This window comes from Vanellus vanellus (assembly GCF_965231255.1).
Source record: "Vanellus vanellus genome assembly, chromosome: 6".
NCBI lineage: Eukaryota > Metazoa > Chordata > Aves > Charadriiformes > Charadriidae > Vanellus > Vanellus vanellus.
Genome location: NC_138911.1, coordinates 13,828,810 through 13,850,765, shown reverse-complemented (window position 1 = coordinate 13,850,765; position 21,956 = coordinate 13,828,810). Strand labels below are relative to the sequence as shown.

The window sequence follows — 21,956 nt, the reverse complement described above, 5'->3', positions numbered from 1 at the left end:
TCTGTAACTTCAGTTGGAGGGTGGAAACCCTTTTATTTCCTTGCCTCCACTGGGTTGAAACCAAAAACTTAAACATGTGGAAAAAATTTAAATAAGCAACTAGTGACTCTCTGAAACATTAAGCGTATATTTAGTAAATACAAATGGAGATTATAGACACAGCAAGGATGAATATATATTTTGGCGTGTACCACTCCTTTCACTTACAGTGGTGTGCTTTCACTGTGCTGGGCTGCCTTTCGTCGCGCGCCCTTCAAGCTTGGTGTAAAGATAAAAGGAAGCGCATTACGCATCCAGCCTCTGGACTGCAGCTTGTAGCAGCTCCCTGTTGATAGACTCTGACTTCTCTCACCTGAAAACCTAAATGTTGGTGCAGAAGAAAGTAATTCAGTGGCTTTTCAGCTTGTGGACCATTGATGACCTTATGAAGAGTAAATAAAAAAAGCTGCGTAAGAGCTGTTAAACTTCACAGGGGTTGTCCTTCTTTCCATGGAAGATGTCTTCACTTCAATAGCTGTTTTTACTAATTTATGGAGTGGGACTCTGAGCTTTTAAGCGAGTCCAGCTAATGGAGGAATTCCCTTATGTGTATTAAAGGCAGCATAACCAAGGGGGAAGATGATAAACTGAAAGCAGATTTTTCACACCTTCTCCTTGCCAAAAGACTTGAGTGATTGCAACAATGATTTAGGGATTACTGTTACCTTAAATGGAGAAAGACTGCTAGAGCAGAACTCAGTCTAGTAGTGTCATCGTTCCTGAGTACTGCGAGTAGGAACTCCTGCAAGGGTCAGGAGGCTGTGTTTGAAATAGAGTTTTAAGATGACAAGTGTGTGTATAGGAGGGGATTGTGGTGACGCGTTGCCCACCTACAAGTGATGTAGGTAGTGTGGAGATGGGGGTTTTGGTGTTTGTGGGATTTTTTGTTTGTTTGTTTTTTGTGGTTTTCTTCTGCAAAAGGGCTTGCATCCTTGGCAGGCTTTCCCATCTCTGGACTCGATTGCCTCAGCAGTATTAGAAAGAGGAAACCTAGAAAACTTGTTGCATAATATTTTGGGTAAATTGAATGGCTGATGAGACTACTGGGCTCGGCTTCTCATTTCCCTTCTAGGAGGTGGGTGGAAAGAGCCTTGATTTTTGCTAGTGATTAAGGGAGTGGTGTAACAGAAGAGCATGTTCAGGTTGTTATCTTCATAGAAGAACTTATTTTCTTCTAATTACTGCCTGCAGGCAGTGACCAACTGTGGTAGAGCCAGTTTAGCTCCTTCGATTCGTCACAGAAACTCAGCTGCTCCTGGAATAGTGGATCTGACAACCTGGTCTGTGATGGGTCACCCTAGAGAGTGGGCCAGCGTGTTTTGTACCAGTTGGCCCCTGAGATGCTGGAGCTTTCTAGTATTCTGTAGTTCAGCAGGGCAACTGCTTTGAAGTGTTAGTGCTGGCATATACAGCTTTCATAGAAGAGATGGCAGTAGGCAGGCCTGGGTGTTCCAACGTGGTGGCGTGTGCGCGCTCCTCTAACTTCCCTGGGCTCACTGTCAGTTTAAAACCAGTGGTTCTGCTGGAATTGCACTCCCATTAGTCTTTTAAGCAGTTTTGCCACAAACTCCTTGACCTCTACAAAGCTGGTTACGCTGGTGTATGGTTATGGGCTCGCTGGGTGCTCAGGCGCCTTCCCACTGCTGGAGGACAACATTCGTCCTCATGGAGTATTTCAGGATATTCTCTGCCATCCCCTAATTCTTTAAACACTGACTGTATAGCAGCAGTAAGGTCCGTTTCTGCTCAGATTGATAAATACTGTATCTGCTACATCTAATTTTCGTCAATCACCCCTGACTGAGGCCTGCGAGCTGCGGTTGATGTGCTCCCCGTGGCAAATAGTCCCAGTGCAATGTGGGAAGACTCCTTCAAAACCAGCAGCTATTTCAGGCACATTAGTTTAGTCCAGTGCCTGGAGGTAAACCGCAACACTAATTGCCTTGCAAAGCTCTCCTGTAGTGGCTGTGACAGCAGATTTGGCAGCGCAGCTCCATGGGAGGGAAGCAGTTGCTCAGGAGAGGCTTGTTAGATAGGGGAGCTCTGGCATCTGCTCGTTCTGAATTTGAGATGTGGCTGGCGCTGGAACAGGGCAACTCAGTCTTGTTCCTTTCCCTGAAGTAGGAACCATGTTCTCTACCTAGTCTGGCACTCTTGCTTTGTGTGTAGTTTTCTTTTTTAAAAAAAAAACAAAAAACAAACAAACCAAAAAGGGTGGAGGGAATCACAGAAATACTCTGGAGATTACAGAACATGCTGCAGTTCTTGGCCCTTGGACAGATAATAAGGAAAATATGAAGAATCCCTCTGAGATTATTATGGTTTTCTTTTTCTGACCTTTCTCAGTGAAAAATATTACCCTCTTTGGATATAAACTTGCTGCTTTAGGTGGTCTACTAATACTGATTCATGAGAGTGAAACAAATTGATTCTAAATTTTCCATTTTATTGAAAACTTGGCATACTTGACCACTTTATAGGTAAAGGGTCAGACAGTAACTTTGACCTCTGCAGGATAGAGAAATGAAAGTTGAAACTGGAGGAGCGATAGGGAGTAACTTCAGAGTACATGCTTTATCTTCCAAAGCAGAACCCTGAATTTCTAGATATACTGATAGCGACACCATGTTTTAGTCCTCTAATATTTTTTTTTTTTTAATAAATACCACTTTCTGTTCCTTAATGAAACATAGGACTTACATCCCGTTCCTTGTGATTGTCCCTTCCAAAGTCAGGTTCTGTAAATTGTTTTATTTACACACTTGTATGCTCACATAAGTGAATTTCTCTTCCGTCTTTCAAAGTTTGTTAAAGGCCACAAAAGACTTGAGACCCAATTTATAGTTTATGAATAAATTCATTCCTCAAAAGGTCTGTTCTTAAGCTCCTGGATAACACCTCTTGAGTCATGAATACAGGCAAAAGAAAAGAATAGTTTTGAAGACTGTGGTTTTTGCACTTTAAATCTTCAGAGAAGCGAGATGAAGGGACGATTTGCAGTCAGAATGGCATCTTCTGGGGGGGCTTGTTCTGTGGTGAGATGTTTTGCTGTCTGCAAATAGGTGGTCTTCTTGCATGCTCCGTTGATGATGCCATGCCTCTTGGTTTGTTTGGTTTGGTGTTTTGTTTTGTGTGGGTGGGGGTTTGGGGATGGGTTGGAGTTGGGGAGTTTGCTTAGCCTGTGTGAATGTTCTAAAACAATGGAGAAAACCATTTCTTATCCAGAAATGAGCAACTTGATTTACTCCTTTCTCACAGTGTTTCATGTGAATTGTAGCATCTTGTGTGTCACAAGTCTCTCTGGTGGGACAGACTGCTAGGGTTTTATCCTTCTCGGAGAGGAACGTGGTTGTTTTAATGTTTTTGCTACCTAAAGGCAGCTGGTTACACAGTGGTGCCGTTGCTGCAGAGCTACTGAGACTACTGTGTAGGTGTATCCTGGGAGCACAGTTTACTGATGTCTACCTAAAATGCAAAGGAGATGCGCAGAGCTGTTCAGTGTCTCCGCTCTAGGGGTCAGCGGTTTTTTGGTATGGTGCCAAATCTAAATGAATAGATAAACAGCAGTCTGTATGTAGTCTTCCTGTAGTCAACTGCACGATGATGAGGTGGTGGTATATAGCATAGGTTATATATAGTATACACAGCTGGTAGTGTGTTACGAGCAGTGATGTGTTCCTCCCAGTCAGGCAGCTGCAGCTCAGTTGATGGCTCTGCTGGGGGGCCCATGTCCTTGCTGTTAAACCAGAAACCTGGTGGGGACATGCCCAAAGGGCGAGAGTCAGCTGGGTGCAATCAGGACAAGGTACTGCCCCTGGCCCTCGTGGGCGACCCCAAATCGAAACTGAACAAGAACAAACACAACTACATTAATAAAACTGTGTATGCAAGAACAGAGCTAACTAGCTAACTGCATTCTGCACTGACAGTGATGTGTCTGGAGATTAGTGGGCTAGTGCTTTAACTTCAGTTATGTCTTTTTTTTTTTTTTTTTTTTTAATTCTTTTCCCTACCATGACATCTCTTAACTTGACTTCGGTAGGTTTAGAGGAATGCAGTGGTGTCTTGTTGGTATCTTTGATTTTGTGCGATGGGAAAGATGCTTCTGTGAGAGCCATTAATTTAGACATGAATAAGGAGATGCACCCTATTTTTGGTCATTTCTTCTTAGTGCAAGACCCCCCACCCTCCTCCCCCCCTCCGTTTTTCTGGCTTCCTAGGAGCCAATATGTAACTTCAAAGCATTCCTATTTCCTTACTGGCTTACAGAACTGAATAACATAGGCAGGTATTACTCCTTCAGTTACTGTGGTATTCATCTGGGTGCGTACGTATCGGATGCGCTTGATTTCTGAGCGATCAGGGTAGTACACATCCCCGGTACCTGCTGCAGTGAGCAAAGAGGGGGAGCAATTTCATCAGAGTTCAGATTTGTTATGCCAACGTGCTTTAGTTTTGGGAAGGTAACTTTGCTGTGACTTGCATGTGAGCTAAAAACTTATCCTTTGAAATCTAAACTTGTCATCTTCAGATAGTATTGTTACCCCAGTGTTCAATACCAGGTCACCCACTCTCTAGAAAGATGTACCAGCATGTGCTTTGCTCTGCACTTCTGGGAATAAGTAACGGGCTGGCAGTATCTGGTGGAGCCTTGTGCTTAGGCAATGGGTGATGCAGGTGTTTCATGGCTTATTCTGCTTTCAGGAGTTGTCTTTTTGGAGGCTATGTGCACTTAAAGTCAGTAAAACCAGGAGAGAAATCCTGAGAACAAGGGTGATCCACTAAACTTTATTCAGCTAACAAACTAAGTGCCGTTTGTGTTGTGTGGAGCTGTTGCTAGAAATTGTTATAAAACTACTAAAGAATTCTAGAAACAGCTGGGAAAATCCTGGCGCTTCCTAGGAATTACTGGCTCTGGGAGCAGGGGAGGAAATCCAGGAAACTTTTGAGAATTCTGAAAAACTTCTAAACCCTATCAGAAGTTCAGAGAAACTTAGCAGTTACTGGAGACCTTAGAAGCTGCTACAAACTAAAAGTTTCTAGGGATTCCTGCTAGGAGTTTGCAGAAATCTCTAGAAAATGCTTGAAATTCTGTGGGAATCCGGTAAATTCAGTGACTCTGCTAGCAATTTCTACAATTTACAAGTGTTTACTAGGAATGGGAAAGCTGTCACCTGCTGTCGTTTGGGATAATGTCGCAAACGGTTGTACGTGGGTAAAACTCTGCTCATCTCGCCTGAGCTGTCAAGCGTGCAGTTTTAGCATCTCACTCGACGAGTGTCCTGCACGTGCTCGTCTCACACGCCAACTTGTTTTGTTTTCTGCAGTCCTATTTTGTTACGGATTATGATCCGACGATTGAAGACTCCTACACCAAGCAATGTGTGATAGATGAAAGAGCTGCGCGCTTGGACAGTAAGTACCCTAGTGAAAGTGTGGCACTAACAGCCTGTAGCTGGGGGTGCCTGTGTTTACATCTGTATGCATAAAAATAACGCAGGTAAACAACTGTGCAGCACATGGTTTTTATGTAAGCATGTGGCTGATAAAAGCTGGCTACCTTTGTTTTATTAATGAGACACCCAGGATTTGAAGTGCTTATGCCTTATGTATGTGTATCTCTCGTTAAAGTAAATTGGACACTTTTTTTTTTTTTTTTAAAAAGAATTATTCCTGAAGCCTTAGTGCCTAGAAAACTAGGAGAATTTATATAACTCCTGGCAGTTACCTGGGTGACATGATGGAATGAAAAACACATCACTTGTCTGTTGTGTGCTGCCTCTCCCAAGTGCAATATAAACGCTTTGCTTTAAAAGTTTCAGTTCTCCCTTGTCAGTGATTTCTTTAAGGTCAAATCAGCAACCTTCCCAACCCCTATCCCCAGTTCTCTCTAAGCATTTTGCAGCTGTTTCAGCTGGTTGTGAATTAGCAGAAGTCCACCAAACTTTGTTCAGTTTGTTTGGTAGGTCCTGAATTGTTTACTCAGTCCAAGAACTTGTTGGGAATCTTAGCAAAAATCCAGTAGTATCTATGAAAAGTGATTTCTGCTTACTTATGATGTACAGGAGAGGCTCCTGCAATATCCTATTAGGAAGAATTTTTTTCTCAGTCTATACTCTTAAGAGCATGAATTGTAGTAATCAATGTTTTGCTTATGTTCAGTTCTGGATACAGCAGGACAAGAAGAATTCGGAGCCATGCGTGAACAGTACATGAGGACAGGGGAGGGTTTTCTGCTTGTTTTCTCAGTCACTGATAGAGGAAGGTAAGCCTGATGTCAAGCTATTAAAACAAACAAGTTGTAATTAATCTTAAATTGCTGCGTCTATATTACTGAAATAATCTCACACAGAAACTTTGTGTGCGTTCACTCATAGATTCTGTGGTGTGATGCTCTTTCAGCACTGATGAAAACCCATTTTAAACCAATCACTGCAAGTATCTGTCTCTTGCAACAGAGGATGCGAAAGCATACACAAGAGAGATCTCTGTTCAAGCACTTCATTACAGTCTATAATACTAGTTTCCTAAAAGCGACAGAGATTTAAACTAAGGGCAATATGCTATGATGGCTGATCTGTTCTTAGAAATATCACCTTGCTGTGTGCTTATCGACGTTGAGCGGTTCGCTCTGGGTTTCCAAACAGGTATATCCAGTTCAGGGTATGTCTCTGCGCTCTTGCAGTGCTCACTGCTTACTCCTGTGAATTGTCTGGAACCTGCATAACTGCTTGACTGCAGAGTTGAAATGAAACATGTATTTTTTTAGGAGCTCACGGAGCTTGGTCAGATCGCTCCTGATCGTTGTAAGAGTAGTAAACTGCCATGTGTATACAGACAATCACTTAATATTTTGGCTGTGATCTTCCTCCATTGAGCTTATATATAGTAATAAAGAAGTGCTCAGGGATCTGTCCTTCCACTTGTTTTGAGTTGCAACAGGAGAGCGATAAAATGACCGAAACCAATTTGTCTATGATTTTTTTTCCCCTGTACAGATTCAATCTAGATTTTAATGAGTTACTTCTGATCTTATTAACAGCCCTTTATAATGTGAATTCCGATAAATATTCTATGATGCATGAGCGTGTTTCCATTGAATCTGTATCTTACACTTGGGGATGCTGCTAAATGTGTAAATCCATCTTGATACACTGTCCAGAAGAGACTCTTACACCTCTGTCAGAGATCTGGGTCTGTGGATTTAAGACATACTGAGCACTTGTGTCAACGTGAATATTTTTGTTACAGGGGACTGTAGATTTTCTTGAAGTTGTCATGTGAACTCCTTAGTTTGTCTAAAAATCTTAAGTTTTTGTTAGCCCTTCTGGCTAAGGGTCTGCCTTAATTTTAAGCAGGTCTTGACACATTAAACCTGCATATCTCTCTTATCTCTGAAATACTTCCAAGACTTCTGAAGAGCAGAGTTTTCATTTTTATTATGATTAACCATTTGATTCAAGACTTACCTTGCCTGTAAATGAAGTATCTGCTCGTGGAGTCTGTCCTGCTTGTGAGGTGGAAAGTCATTCTGCAGCAAGAAGAAATCAAGATGACTTAGTTGGTAACTTTAAACTCTCTTCCTCCAGTTGCCACAGCCTTCGGAGTAGAGTATTAAAACAGCATATCTATATGGAGCATATCAACTATGCTTAGGGGCATACCTTCCTTCTAATTCGCCTTTCTTCTCGTGATTGCTTTGTATGGATGAGGTGGATTGGCATTGTTGTGTCTGACTACGTAATTTTTTTTTTTTAATGCAACTTTCTTACTAATGATCATCTTGCTTTTAAATTCTAGTGTGCAAATCGCTTCAGGCTGTATCCCTGGAATTAAATACAGTGCTTGGGAAGTCTGGGCTCCAAAGGATACGTGATTATCTGCAAGCATCTGTGCTGAAGCTCCTAATGTAGTGATGTAGCTTTAACAGTGTTTACTTGACAGTAGTGACTTTTTAATTTTATTTTTTTTTCTCAAAAAAATCCTTGTTTAAGCCAGAAATAGCTTGTTTAATATACTGCCCTCGGAGAAACTTTCTGTTTTGCTCACCTTCCCTTAAGCACTGCTGGAATATTCCTTACTGCTTGAACAGCATCAGTACCTGGTCTAACTTAGTAGCTGGGAAGCTTTCTGATCATTTAGCCCTGCCTTTTTTCTGTTCATCAAGAAATAAAATTTTCCAGCTTTGATAGCTTCCCCCAAAATTCCTAGAAGTAGCTGTGGAGGATGCCAGCTGAATATTGATCACCAGGGTCTCTAGACTGTAGTTTGAATATTCTAGCCAGAGTTGAACTCCCAAAGTCAACGTTTGTAGAATGGAGTGTGGTTGCTTGGTTCTCTGCAATGCACTGGCATCCGGATCCCTCTGGATTGAAACACAATAAGTGTTTCACTTACCCTGGAGCTCCACCTAAGTCCAGTGCATAGCACACTGTTAACTTGAGGATTTTTTTTTTAGTTTGAGCGTTGAATGATTTTCTAACTGGTTGTGCTGTGACAGTGGACTCTTTGGTAGAGTGCCTGCAGCTGTCTGCTTGTGTGGCATGGCAGGGCAAGTCCGAATAGGTGACTCATCGCTCCTGAACTTCTGCAGAACCTGAGACTCAGTGTACTAATTCATAGATTCTCTACTTTTTTTTTTCTTTTACAGTTTTGAAGAAATCTATAAGTTTCAGCGACAAATTCTTAGAGTGAAAGATCGCGATGAGTTTCCTATGATTCTAGTCGGTAATAAAGCAGATCTGGACCACCAAAGACAGGTAATTAATTTTCTATTAGTTACTGCTTGCTTTCTTCTAGGAACTTTACAGTTTTCCTCCCAAAAATAGAGTGGGAACAAGAAACAACTGAAAAAAAAATAAAAAATCATGTCAGGCCAATTCTAATGCAAGAAACACAACTACGCTCAGTTTCTGTACTTGGAAGAACCTTAGAAGCGCGATGGCATTCCACATACAGCACATCCTCTGTCTGACTCAGTGGGGTTATGTTGAGACCAAGTCTATTCACACAGAGAGTTGAGAGCTTGCTGTCATGACTTGATTACTCAGGCATGAATGTGTCCAATTCCTGCGTTGTGTTACTCACCCTGGCGGGCTGTGCCAAGCAGAGCGCATTCCAGCACTAGCTCTAATGGTCCTGAGACTTCGGTGCCGTTGCTTTTACCATTCGCTGCAGTTATATACAAATGAGCGGCCATTTGCTGTTTCCTCTTTGGCCGCTCATCTTCTGCATAACTGACTTAAAGCTTTAAAAGTTGGAAGTACAGCGACACAATTGCTGTCGTATTTTACGTACCTTAAAATTAAAGTTTTGAAACTAGTAGATTTTAAACCTCACCGCCAGTTGTAAGAAAGCTTAAAAGTTTTAGTTTAGAACGATTTAAAGAAGGAGCTTTAAATTTGTTTTCCCTGTTTACTCTTGGTTTTCATGAATCAAACTGATTTGAGCTGAAATGAGAATGACTTTACTACATCAGCAGGAAAGGAACAGGCGTCAACCTTGTATTCTTCTTCAGCAACTTATTTCATATAATCTCCTGAGACAGTAAGATGGCTCTTAAAGCTTGGTAGCAAACACATGATTGATTATTTTTTTTATCTGAAAGTAAAGCAAATATTACTAAAACTGCTGTAATTATTTTCAGAGTTTCACAAGGAAAACACGGCTTTAAGCAATGGGTTGCTCTCAGATTTGTGTACTGGGACATGAATAAGTTTCTGTTCACAGTGCTTAGATAGGTTTTGTTCTTTGTTAAATAAAATATTTTCTCTGTCAAAACCAGTGGCTGGAACAAGAAAAAAAAAAAGCTCGAAACAAATAACAATGAAGAGTTTAGTTGGTTAGTATGTTGTTGTTGAATGAATTTCTTGACTACTACATAAAACCTTCAGTACAAAAAAAGTTCCTGTCAAGTGTGCTTCCTTGATTGTCACAGCCTGTTTACCCCTGAGTCTGAGTAGAAAGGTCACAACAAAATTAAAACCGATGCTGAAAGAGAATGTCTTAAAAGTTTTCACAGAAGTCGCTCACAAAGTCGTCAGAAGTAACTTCATGTACTCACACGTGCACAGAACTATCAGCCTGTCCCAGAGACAGAAGTGAAACTCTTTCACTCCAGTTACCATACTGCCTCCGTCCAAATTCCTGAATTTAACCTTGCAGGTCCTGCAACATTAGATACTTTCTCATGTACAAGTGTTGGCATGGAAACCACGTAGGTGAAACTGAACTGTTCCGCAAATAATTGCTGAAGGACAAACACGCAGATGTGTTGGGAGGGAAAGATCTTCATCGCTGTCAGCCCCAGTTCTCGGAGGGTACCTGCAAATGTAGTTGGTAATCCCATAGATCCATTTCTAGAAACAGTTATGAACTTTGTTCTCTCTCCTCCACCCTCCTGCTGTTATTGCACCACATCTGTCTCTCCCTGTAAGGAAGAGGTGCCTGTCAGCTCTTCTGCCAGTCCTTACCTGATCCCTAGCTGCTTTTTCGGACGGTAATGGGCTGGTACACATTCAGGCTCAAAGCAGCTGTTTTCAAATTGCTTAACTTCGCAGTTTTGCTGCTTGCATCTGAACACAAATAAAAGCGTACGTCCCCAAAAGCTCCTTTGGCTTTTTATGGCTGTATTAATTGCCCTAATTGATTAGATGCTGACGAGCGTAACTCTTGGTGCTGTCACTCACACAATCTACGTGCAAATTGGTGGATTTGTGTCTTCCATCATAAGTTGGGGTTTAGACAGCTGGAGCTGAAACAGCACTTCTAGGTTTGCTGAAACGGCTAGTTATGTGTTCTTAACTCTTCCCTGCCCCTTCCCCATCACATGGTGTGTTTCCGTTGGCCTTAAGGCTGTCTTGAAGGAATGGTCTGGGGATGCTGAGCTGACGTAATCGCTCCCCAGAAGGGAGAGGCTCCCCTCCCTCTTGACTTCACGTTCCCGCTCTTTGCTTTGCTGGCCCCAGCCCTCACTTGAAGCGCTTTGAGTTGAATCATCTCTCTAGACGGGGAGAAAAACAGATGAGCCGGAATGGCTTTCTGGGACCTGTGTGAGTTAAATTCAGCTTGCAGAAAGATTGAGTGCCAGCACTGGAAGCATGGGAAGGGGTGGGACCGTGGCTTGGAGCAGATCGGGGAGGAGTTGGGGGGGGGGGGGAGAAAGTGAGACCTCGCCTTTTGGCAGCAGCAAGCACTTAGATGTTATCAGCTGGATGTTAAATGCAGCCCGAGTCTCTGCTCCATCACTGGGGTTGTTTCTGCTCCATCATGGGAACTCTTGGTGCGAGCATCCATTCAGTGAGTTGGACCAGCTTGCTGGTCCGGCTGAAAATGAATCCTGCCACCACATCTCCCCACGCACGGAAAAACTTCAGCCTGACAAGCAAAGTCCTCCTGCTCTGGCTGCAGGTTGGCTGCACGGGCAGCCGTGATGGGAGGTCTGGGGGCACAGGCGAGAGTACTCCTTACCTCCATTAGGAGTGCTGGGGTGAGTGGGAACTGTGGGGCGTCCCCAGGCTGAAAACTGTGGGCAAAACCATGAGAAGTGCTAGTCCTCTGCATTTTCACATTTTCAGTCTGCTGCTGTGTCAGACCTCACGGGAGTTACTCTGTAAACATGGTCGGCCAGGCTAGAGCGTCGCACTGCAGTCCTTTTACTTATCTGGCAGTTCTGCAAGAAACCCTCTTATTCTCTTAACTTGTTTAATCACAGATGTATGTTTTTTGGTTTCAGAATATAAGTAGCATTTTTAGAAATCCAGGAAGCTGGATATGAGTTTTTAGAGCAAAACTACTTGCACGGGGCATCTGTCCTCTTTTTCTGAAAGACAGGAGGCAAACCAGTGGGATAATAGAGAACACGTGCTACCTCTGAGAGCGTAAAACTAAGTTAATTTAGTGTGTTTTGAGCAGCAAACGATACTCAGTAGAACTGACACACAAATCTTCCTGGAGCCTGAAAGAGTTAAACATGTACGAAAGTATTGAATGTCTTAAGGGTCTGACCGCACCTTTATGCAAGTAACTGTATTTTGTAGTTGAACACAGTGCAGAGTACTATCATTATGATACCATACATTTGGAAGCGGATGATGCGTAGCTAATAATCCTCGTGTGGTGGCAACTGTTTTTCATGTTGTACAGCAGAAGCGCACAGACAATAGTATGATCCTGGATGAAGTGTTAGGGGCACAGCAAAGGTGTAGTCTAAAACGGCGGTGGATGTTAACACACTATAGGTCAACTCACAGGTGTTTCTTGGAAGAAGAGAGGTGAAATGGGAAGTTTGAAATAGCAATTTGTATAGCTAAACGGAATTAAGCAGGCTGCTTGTCATTTTTTCCTCTCCAATGTGGTATGGGAGGTAAAGCCCTCAATTTAGTTGACAAAAATGAGTTATTAAGAGGATGAGGCTGCATTAGTCTTTAGAATGCCCTCATATGATAAGGAATAAAGTTACCAGTGTTTCCAGATTCCCCAGTCAGTCACAGGTTGGTGACTGAAACCAAAACTGAAGCACCATCTCTCGTTGTTCTTTCCTTAAAGTAAAATCTTGAGTATCATTCAGTTTTCAGACACCAGTGGAGGCCTGAAGGATCCCGGTCTCACTTTGTGCCCTGCAGTTAAAAATGCAGTTCCGGGAGTTGATCTTGGGGTCGGGTTGTTTTTTGGGGTTTTTTTTTGGCTTCAGCAGATGGTGATAATACAGAAATAAATGTAGAGTTTCTGTGAGTGTTTGAGATCAGCAGATGCATCCTGGGTTACTCTGGCTAATGGCACAAGGTGCTGAGGGCTTCTTGTAGAGCTTCATGGGGGTTTAGTGGGATCAGCCCTCAATTCAGCAGTAAACGTATGAATATAATACCAGCGAGGGTGCTGCGGGCAGAGGAATCAAACATGTTGAGATGCTGTGCATGAAGGCTCTCAAACAGTGTGTGTAGCTGTTAGGAAAGTATTTTTCAAGCTAAAAGTACTTCTGCATCTTGCGAATGCTCCCAATTATGCTTTTCTATTCCTGTCTGTTTCCATTTCTGTGTAGCTTCTTAATCTAAGTGACTATCCGAGTGCCTTTTCAAAACTAAATTAAAAAGAAACCCTGATCTTTTTTTTTTTTTTTTTTTTTTTTTTTGTTCTCATCATATCAGTCCTCTACGTGCTGGTTTAACGTTTTTCCTGTGAAAGCAGTGTAATCTTTGACACTTCTTCCCCTGGCCGTTGTCTTGGCAAGATCTGTTGTGCTTCCTTTTATCACCGAAAGCTGCCCTTTTCTCCCCGGCCCTGTGGGTGACCTTCCTGCTGAAGCCTCGCATGCCTTGGCATTGCTCAGGGTGGCCTTCTGTTGTCCGACCTCGCTGCTTTCTACTTCATCTAAAAATATGCTTTTGGTTTTGCACTGTGACCAACTTATTGCTCCTTCCTATAATGGTCCACTAGCTTCCTGCCTTCTGCTTCATCACTTTAAATTTTATACCAAATTCTTCATGACCGTCGTTATTTCCTCTTCATCTCCCTTTGTTCTCCTAAGGAGTCAAGAAGCAGACGGGATTTCTTCCATATCCGTGGATAGCCTGAAGGCTTCATGGATTTTTAGATGTCTCCTAATTTAAGCTATGTTTAAAACTAGATGTATGGATATTTTCCTGTGTCATAAACAGATTTTTTTTTTAATTAGTTTTTATAAAGATTCAGAAGCTAAACATCAGTTCTGGTTTTAAATGTAGTAATCTGATTATTTTTTTCTCTAGATTTAGCTGGGACAGGGAGAAGGTGAATTTAGCAATAGTATTCACAGTTCTGTTAGTAATCCCACAGATGTTGACTGAAACACTTGCTTTGAGGAGGAATGGGGGACTCTTGTCTGCTTGTGAAGGAAAAATCGGTCTTGTTATGCACAAATGAAGATGACTCAGCTGCAATAAGGGATATTCCTTAGAGGGTCAGTCTTTATCTATTGCAGAAACTTTTTGAAAGTCATCTTCGCTGCGTTTGAAAGGATGCATTGCGTGGATTTTTTTTTCCCCGGTTGTATTATGTGTAAAGTGTGGAAACTATTCTGTGGCCAAATAAACGTTATTGTTTGAGGGGAGTAGACCCTTGGTGTGTATTTGCAGTGTCTACTGATACCATCATGACTGCAGAAGCCTTGAACTTAACGGCTGATGTCTGTTACAGGTGACACAAGAGGAAGGTCAGCAGCTAGCACGACAACTTAAAGTAACGTACATGGAAGCCTCTGCAAAAATCAGATTGAATGTAGACCAAGCTTTTCACGAACTTGTCAGAGTTATAAGGTATGATAACTTAAGACCGGGTAATTAATGCCCCAATGTTAATGGGTAGCTCCAGCAAATGTATTGAAATGTAGGAGACCGCTGAGAAAATTCTGCCTGCTGTTACCTGTAAACTTCAACCAGTGCTTTCCATTAGAAAACATTGTGATGTATTAGGAAACGTGTTTACATGAATGTAATATGTATTTGAAAGAGGATTTCTTCACCTTAGTCTCTCAGATTTTATTGATCACCCAGTAAGTAAGCCTGATAAACTAAATCTGAGATTGGCCTTCTGTAAAAAAATGATGTTTCTTGAAAACAAACAAAAAAGCAAACCCCCAAAACTATCACTTATTTAATCAGTAGTTTGAGTGCCAAAAGTTAGTCCAGCCTCCATAAAAGTGTGAAAGCAGTAACTTTAAATACAGTATTTCTTTTTCTTTAACTGAAAACGATTCTATGAATTTAATTTGAAATTATCTGCTTCCAGGAAATTTCAAGAACAAGAGTGCCCTCCTTCACCAGAGCCAACGCGGAAAGAAAAAGACAAGAAAGGCTGCCATTGTGTTATTTTCTGAGAATCCCAAGAACCAAGCTATCAACTGCCAGATTATTATTATTTTTTTTTTCTTTCCATCGTTTTACATCACTTCTGGTATTGGTCTAGCCTTCTATGTGCATGTCCTAAAAGTGGTCACCAGAATAGCCTTAGTCCAAGAAGCTGGCAGAATAGTTCTTGAAGAAGACTCGGTCATCCTGGGGCAGACTTCAAAGCAAAACACTAAGGCTGCTTCTTTAATACCACAGGTCCTTCCTTCTCTCCCTTAAGAGCTTGCACCTTGTGGAGTTTTATTCGCAAAGGAGATGAAACAAAACCGTGTAGGACAAGGTGTTGAAGTCATGCATAAGTTGTCTCTTGTGAATTAATTTATTTTTACTTCTGCCGTTTCATTAGTCTATTACAAAGACCTATGTTGAAGTACAGAGAATACTTTTAGAAAAGGGGTGTATTGGCTTTTTTGCCCTCAGTTAAATTAGACGTGAGTATTCAGCTAGCCTTAAGAAACCTACACTGAATTTCATTGTCAGCAAAAATGTTCATCTCTCATTTATGCTGCAGTTTTCTTTCAGTCGCCAAAACAGTCTACTGTATTTATTTTATGAATCCAGAACAGCTACAGGATGATTACTGCTACTATTAGGATATGGCCAAATACCTGAGCTCCTTCTGGATTGAGGCATTTCAGCTTATTAAGAAACTTCACATCACTCGTTCGGAAACAAATTTTGTCTTCCTTTGTATTTCTGGGTAAGGGATTAAGGAAACCTAAAATTATAGCTGTTTTTTGTTTCATGTGATATAAAAATGAATTTGATCTTTCCATTGTCAGAGATGATTAAATGTTTTTGCTATATACTTTTATACATTATTTTCTTATCAAACTAGTTAACAAGTATTTTTATATGTTTGTAAGCAAATATGCTTTCACAGCATAACTTGTGTATATGTAAAGATGAGTATTTAATTCTCACAGTTCACTTTTAACTGACAAAACGTGGGATTTGCCAAACTGTGGTAAACTTCTCCTTACTCGTCCGGTTATACCCAAGAATGGCCGATGATGTGCCTGCCCGACACACCCATAGAGTGAAATCTAGTGTTGTGTTTTAATGAATTTCAGTATCCCTTACTAAAGACTGACCATTATGTGAACTATTAAACTGTAAGACTTTTAACTGATTGTTTAGTTAAACTGTGGATGGTTGTTCAATTTTGAGTTCTGTGGATTGTGTTTAAACAATTCAAGAGTATGTTCCCTGATATTGAAATACTGAGTGGTATTGCACAGTTGTCACCTTACTGAATGTGTCCAACAGTTCTTTGAAACTTGATTATTAAGCAAACCCTTGTATAACTTCAGGTGCTAGAATTAAAGATGATCTAACCATTATCAGGGGTTAAGCATATTGCCTCTTTCCGATTCTCTTCCAAAACCTGAATTTTTTGGGGGGGGGTGGAGGGGGGGGGGAAGAAGGGGGTGACGGAAGCTGGTTAAGAAGTAGACACGCATGTCTGGACAGCTCGGAATAAGGAAAGGTCCTTTTCTTTTTATGATAGATGATAAAAGCTGATGTTTGTTTTGACTTAAATTATGTAGTCAGTGGTCCGAGCAATGATTCTTTTGTGTTTTCAGGCTATGCTCATTGTCCGGTGCTGCGCCGTAAACCTGTAAACGTCTGCTGAGAAAGCAGTGCTTAAACAAGTTCCAGTTATCTCTACTACAGCAAAGCGTCAAACCTAGAAGTAACGCTAGTGCCATGCGTAGCAGGGGAATTTGAGGTTTTTACATAATTGAGATAAGGTTGTGTAATAATACTGTCTTTGAGAGTGGGTAGCGTCGTATTTTCCCCCCACCCCTTAAATACAGTTATGGGTTGATGAATAATTTGTAGAAAATTCAAAATAGGAGTTACGGTGGAAGTACCTTTGGGAGATGGATCACATTTTTCAAGTCAGATGTAAGAAATTACAGCCTCTGTAGCAAACACCACGTGTTTTCTTAAATATGTAAACTCTCTGGAATTAAGTCACTAAGTGTGTGGCGTTAGAATGAGTTAAGACAACAAATGACAGCATGTGTCTTGAGACCGAATTTGTGTGGTGCTGATATCTGTAAGTTTCATCATTTTTTTTCCTTTTTTTTTTTTAAAAAAAAACCTTTCACTCATGATCGATTGGTTTTGAAATAGTAGACTGTAGATCTTTTAATATGTAACTAATTCACAGAGAAGGTGGAGAGCACCACACCCATGCCGTTCCTCGTACGGAAAGCAGAATAGCTTTAAACAAGTTGAACAGAAGTGGGACCTCCAGCTGCTGCTGTGGAAGTCTGCTCTAAGACAGTTTATTCCTGTGCATGTGTTTTTTAAGGCTTCTGCTGGAGAGAAGGGGCAGGGAAATCATCATGTAATGTCACGGTCTCTTTTTGAGACTGGTTTGTATATGGCACTTGAAGCAGCTGTTTTGATCCTACTCTTCAGACTTGAAGTAGGCATTTAGAAGAGTATTATCATGGGGGTTTTTGGCTGGTAATGATGATCAAGGTGGTTGTGAGTTTGAAACAGCTTAAGGTATTTCAGTGGCTTGGTCTTCTAGTTGTTGTACTTGGGGGTGAAAAATGGCGCTCTTGTCCCCAGCGTAGAGCTTGCAAAGTGTGCAGTAGGGACCTTGTGAGCCTTCTCTGAAATAGTAGCCCTGATCTTAGATGCCTTGGATTACTTGTGAATTTACAACACCGCCACCTTCCCGTGGGGTAGCACTTTAGCTAACAACCTGAGGGAGAGTTTCTCGAGACTTTACCTGGCAGAAGAAATGCTTAAAGGTTTGTCACTTATGTTTGTAGTTACTTCAGTTCAAGCCCACATCCATAAACCATTGAAATTCAGTTTGGGGTGCTCAAAATGTATCCACAAATGACCTCCCGCTCCCTCTAGAATGCAGAAGAGGGTCTGGATCTTTGTGTCGAAGCACAAAATCCTTTGCCTCTTTCTGGAATGTCACACTACTGAACCTGCTGCTCCGCTGGGTGAGGAGGATTGACCTGCTCATAGGCAAAAGCCTGATTGAGGCTTTGTGGCTGGTCCAGAATTGGGGAAGAATTACTTCTATGCAAGTACGTTGTAGTTCCTTATGCCGTGCTCTGGTTAATGCATTTGCTTTCTCTGACGTAGTGACTCTTCTGCATCCATCCTCACCTGCTAACTAACATATGCAGGTGAAGAGGAGAATTTCTAGAAGCATTACATCATCTGCTCTATTTTGTGACATGGCCTGGTTAGGGGATGTAGAGCCACTAATACTGATGATAATTATAAATTTACCTTGATGGTGCGGAAAAGAGAGCGATAAAAGGTCGGGCTGTTGGCTCGGGCTGTTTGCAGCCCGTTGCATTGGGCGTCTGCCCGACCTCTGCGTCTGCAACCAGTCAGCTTTTCTGCCGCAGGTGAAAACTAACCCAGCGTGGCAAAACTGCAGAGCCGCGTGAGCCATGTGAGGTGGATGATCTTCCTATCAAAGTTCTTTTCCTTTTGTTTTTCTAATAATATAAGTTTGCAGTGTCTTGCAGCACGCAGGACACGTTGCGCACAGTGCCTTGGCAGTGCCCTCCCTCTTCCTGCAGAAGAAGGAAGGTTCCTCCACCACCTCCTCGTTACGCTGACTAGTAGTGTTGGCCCTGTAGAAGTCCTCGGTGTTTAGACTGTCAGGCAAGAGGTGATTAGATAAACGCCCTAAGTGAGCCTGGTTAGCCCCAGTAACGTAATGAGATGAGCCGTTGCAAAAGGGTTGATAAAGCCAAATATATTTGGAAGGAGTTAACGCCCACTCACGCCAAGGAAAACGCTGACTTCATGCACGGCCTTGTGGTTAGTCATCATTGATAAAGTTCAAGTTTGGATTCAAACAAAAATACTAGCTAATGCTTGCCTGACATCAGTTGATGAGACAATATTTCACCCATGGCGTAGCTGTAGCCATGGCTGACTGGCAATGCCACGTAATATCATTACGAAGCTTTAATGAGCTTATTCCGAACAGAAGATTCTTGAAATCAGTCACCACAGACCAAACACTGCCAAAAGTTATCTGCGCTTAGTATTTGGAAGGTTTTTTTTGTCTGGAAAAGCTCAGGGATCTGCTAAACAGGGAGTGCGTTTGTTCACTAGGCTGAGGCACAGGTTTTGGAAGTAGATGCACCCTCATCAGGGTGCATCTGATGCACCCTCAGGTGCTGAAACCACGATGAAGGAATACTCAAACTGAACTTGGAAAGGCACTCAGGCTGGGAATGCGGGGGCACAGTGATGTTTCTGGAGTTACTCAGCTGACCTGCTGCAGGGCGGCAGTCTTTGCCAAGGCTGAAGGCTTAAAATTGTTAAGATGGACTCTCGCTCGGAGCATCCCAAAGGGTAAATGCAGTGCTCGCCACTTTGTAAACACAGCATTTCTGCCATACTTACCCGCTTCTATTGCAAAGCGAAGTTAAAATTGGAGGTTTGAAGCAGGTTCTGGGTTTTAAATGGGGGGGTAAGTAGAAGTATGGTCAAGGATCCCTGTGTTGTGTGGTACGTGTTGTAAGGCCAGAAAACTTGTGAACAGTCTCGATATTCAGATACTTTCCTGATACTTTCCTAGGGCTCTGACCGTGGGAACAGGAATTGGTTGAAAGGAATCAGGTTTTGTTCTTAAAACCTTGTGGTTGTCTCGGCTGCTTGCTCCATCTTTCGAGGCTTTTGTTCAGGCTCTAGGAGGAACAGTTGCTGATAAAGGGAACGAGAAGGAAACTAGTCTTGGTACTTTCCTATGTCCTAGCAACGGGTCAGGTGCAGAAACGAGGATGGGTGGGACTGTCTCAGTAGCCTTTAGCTGTGAAGATAAAGACCTTTGAGAAGCAGCAGATGTGGAAAATTCAACGGATTAAACTAGAAGGAGAGCATAACACCCAGAGCAACATTGTGAATGCGGGCTGAGCTTGCTTTCTCCAGATGTGCTACTGGACTTTTAAGACTGCAGTTATTTTGGAGAGTTTGAGAGACTGTTGTGCATTAAATACAAAGGGTAGATGGTGTCCCACACAACCGCTAAATTGCATTAACATATGTAATATAATTAGTAATGTTCCTGAGCAGCTGGCAAGTAGTATGCAGAACTAAATGCGCCGTGTTGCTGCTGGAAAGCAAATAGTAGTGTGGTCAGTACTTCTTAAACTGGATCCTGTGAACTGTATTAAGATACACAGTATTTGGTACTGGCTAATTTGTAGTGACATTAGCACTTCATAAATTACTACTTTTTTAAATAAATGCTTCTGACATGAAAGTATTGTAGAGAGGGAGAAGTTACCATGGCAAAGTACGGGCTCCAAAAATGCAAGTAGAGGCAATGATAAAACCTCTTCGTTCCTTGTCTCTTAGTCCAAGGCATGAATTAATGCATACTAGAGGCAGTTTTAGTTTCACTTGAACTGGACTATGAAAGAGTGATAGTAAAGTACAAATACATCCCACATTTCTTACTGCAAATGTAAAAAATGAACTTACTCCAGTGATATGAATCGCTTATATGCTTTAGAAAGTACTTTGTGAAGTAGTGTTTTGAGACCTGTCCGGGACCGTATATCCAGTCCACCATGCGAACGTAACACAAGTTTGTACAACAAGTGCTGTAAAACACTGTAATCTGAATAGGTAAGGCAAGCACTCTTCTAGAAGAAGGATCTGCTAGGACCAAGTGGTGGACTATCTTTTTGTTGCCATTATTTATAAAGCAGTGGAGTTGAGTGTGGAATCCCCCTGTAAGTGGGGGATGGAAGGTAGAATAAAGCAAAGCAGTGGTAAGAGCCACAAGGAGTGAAAATGAAGGCGTAAGGAGAGGACCTGGCTAAGGAAAACTGCTGATCATGAGCATGGAAAGTTCAACCGAAGCGATCGCAGCTCTTGGGTGCTCCCCCACTGTGCTCCCCTGCGGCTGCTCCTGAAGGATGGGGTGTCCGAAAGACCCCCCCGGCGGCGATGGGGGGCAGAGGGGTGCTGCCACCAGATCGCTCTGGCCCGAGGGTGGGTGTGCAACAAATTCTGCTGTCGAGGTGAAATGCACAGGCAACTATTTTACTGGCAACCACAAGATGTCACCACTGGTAGGCACACGTATATATTTAAAGGGCTTTTAAGAGCTGCTGGTACCGAGACCCTTGTACAGACTTAAAAGTTCTTATTTTTCCAGGCAGGGTAGGAATGAGCGACAAGAACCATAACAAAGCTGTTGATCTATAATTAAACGGGGCCACGTGTCAGTGCTATTCCAGAGTATTTTGTTCTGCGAACTCTGTAAAATCCGGAGCTGGGGGAAAAACAATGATTTATAAATAGTGCTTCTGAAGAAATTTGTGTGAAAAGCAGGAAGGATGCTTGCAATCCGAAACATTAAATGCACGTTAATTGCAACGTAGCACAAACACAGGAGACAAAACAAGTAATATTTGTGTATCATTAGTAACATGTACAATTGGCAGTCAAAAAGTTATGTATAAACACTTCATGCTCAGCTAAATAATACATCTAAATGAGTATTACTGTTAGTATGAGAAAAATGTAGTCGTTCTCGTCTAGGCACCAGTCCTGAAGTTTCCCTAAGGAGCGGGGAAATCTCTTGAAGGCAGTGCTGACCTTTGAAAGTGAAATAAAGTTCTGATGCTTTTCTCCTTCCTAATGCAACTTTCGGGCAACGCCTGCTGTGACTTTTAAGCAGTAATAGTTCATGTGTGCTCTGATAGTTGTCCTGAAAACTGTGAAATATGCCCGTCCTTCGTTGCCTCTCAGAAGAACGTCACGTTCCTGAACTGGCTGCTTCTCTCACCGTAAAAGGCATTCTGTCCGATCTCTCTCCTCCTGAGACTACGCTGTTCTGTGTCTCCAGCTGATTTTTATGATTTACGAAATAATCAAGGGCCTTAATGCAAATGTGAAGTACTGCACTGGCAATATGACCTGGTACCTCTTCTACGTAGTCATCCCTCCCATTCAAAAGGCTGACTTTCGGCCACTTTTTCAAGGTTTTAGAAAGCATTACGTGCTTGCTGTAACTTT

The 21,956-nt window shown here is 42.1% G+C and overlaps 1 protein-coding gene across 1 annotated transcript in view; it reads left to right on the top strand.

Annotated features, from left to right (window-relative positions):
* Positions 1 to 16,275, top strand: part of RRAS2 (RAS related 2) — a 44,089-nt gene extending 27,814 nt beyond the window's left edge. The window contains exons 2-6 of the mRNA XM_082485284.1: positions 5,367 to 5,454; positions 6,202 to 6,304; positions 8,690 to 8,798; positions 14,212 to 14,330; positions 14,803 to 16,275. Of these exons, the coding sequence (XP_082341410.1) occupies positions 5,367 to 5,454; positions 6,202 to 6,304; positions 8,690 to 8,798; positions 14,212 to 14,330; positions 14,803 to 14,890 (507 nt within the window). The 3' untranslated portion in view covers positions 14,891 to 16,275. The remainder of the gene's footprint in view (positions 1 to 5,366; positions 5,455 to 6,201; positions 6,305 to 8,689; positions 8,799 to 14,211; positions 14,331 to 14,802) is intronic.
* Positions 16,276 to 21,956: the final 5,681 nt, after the last annotated feature.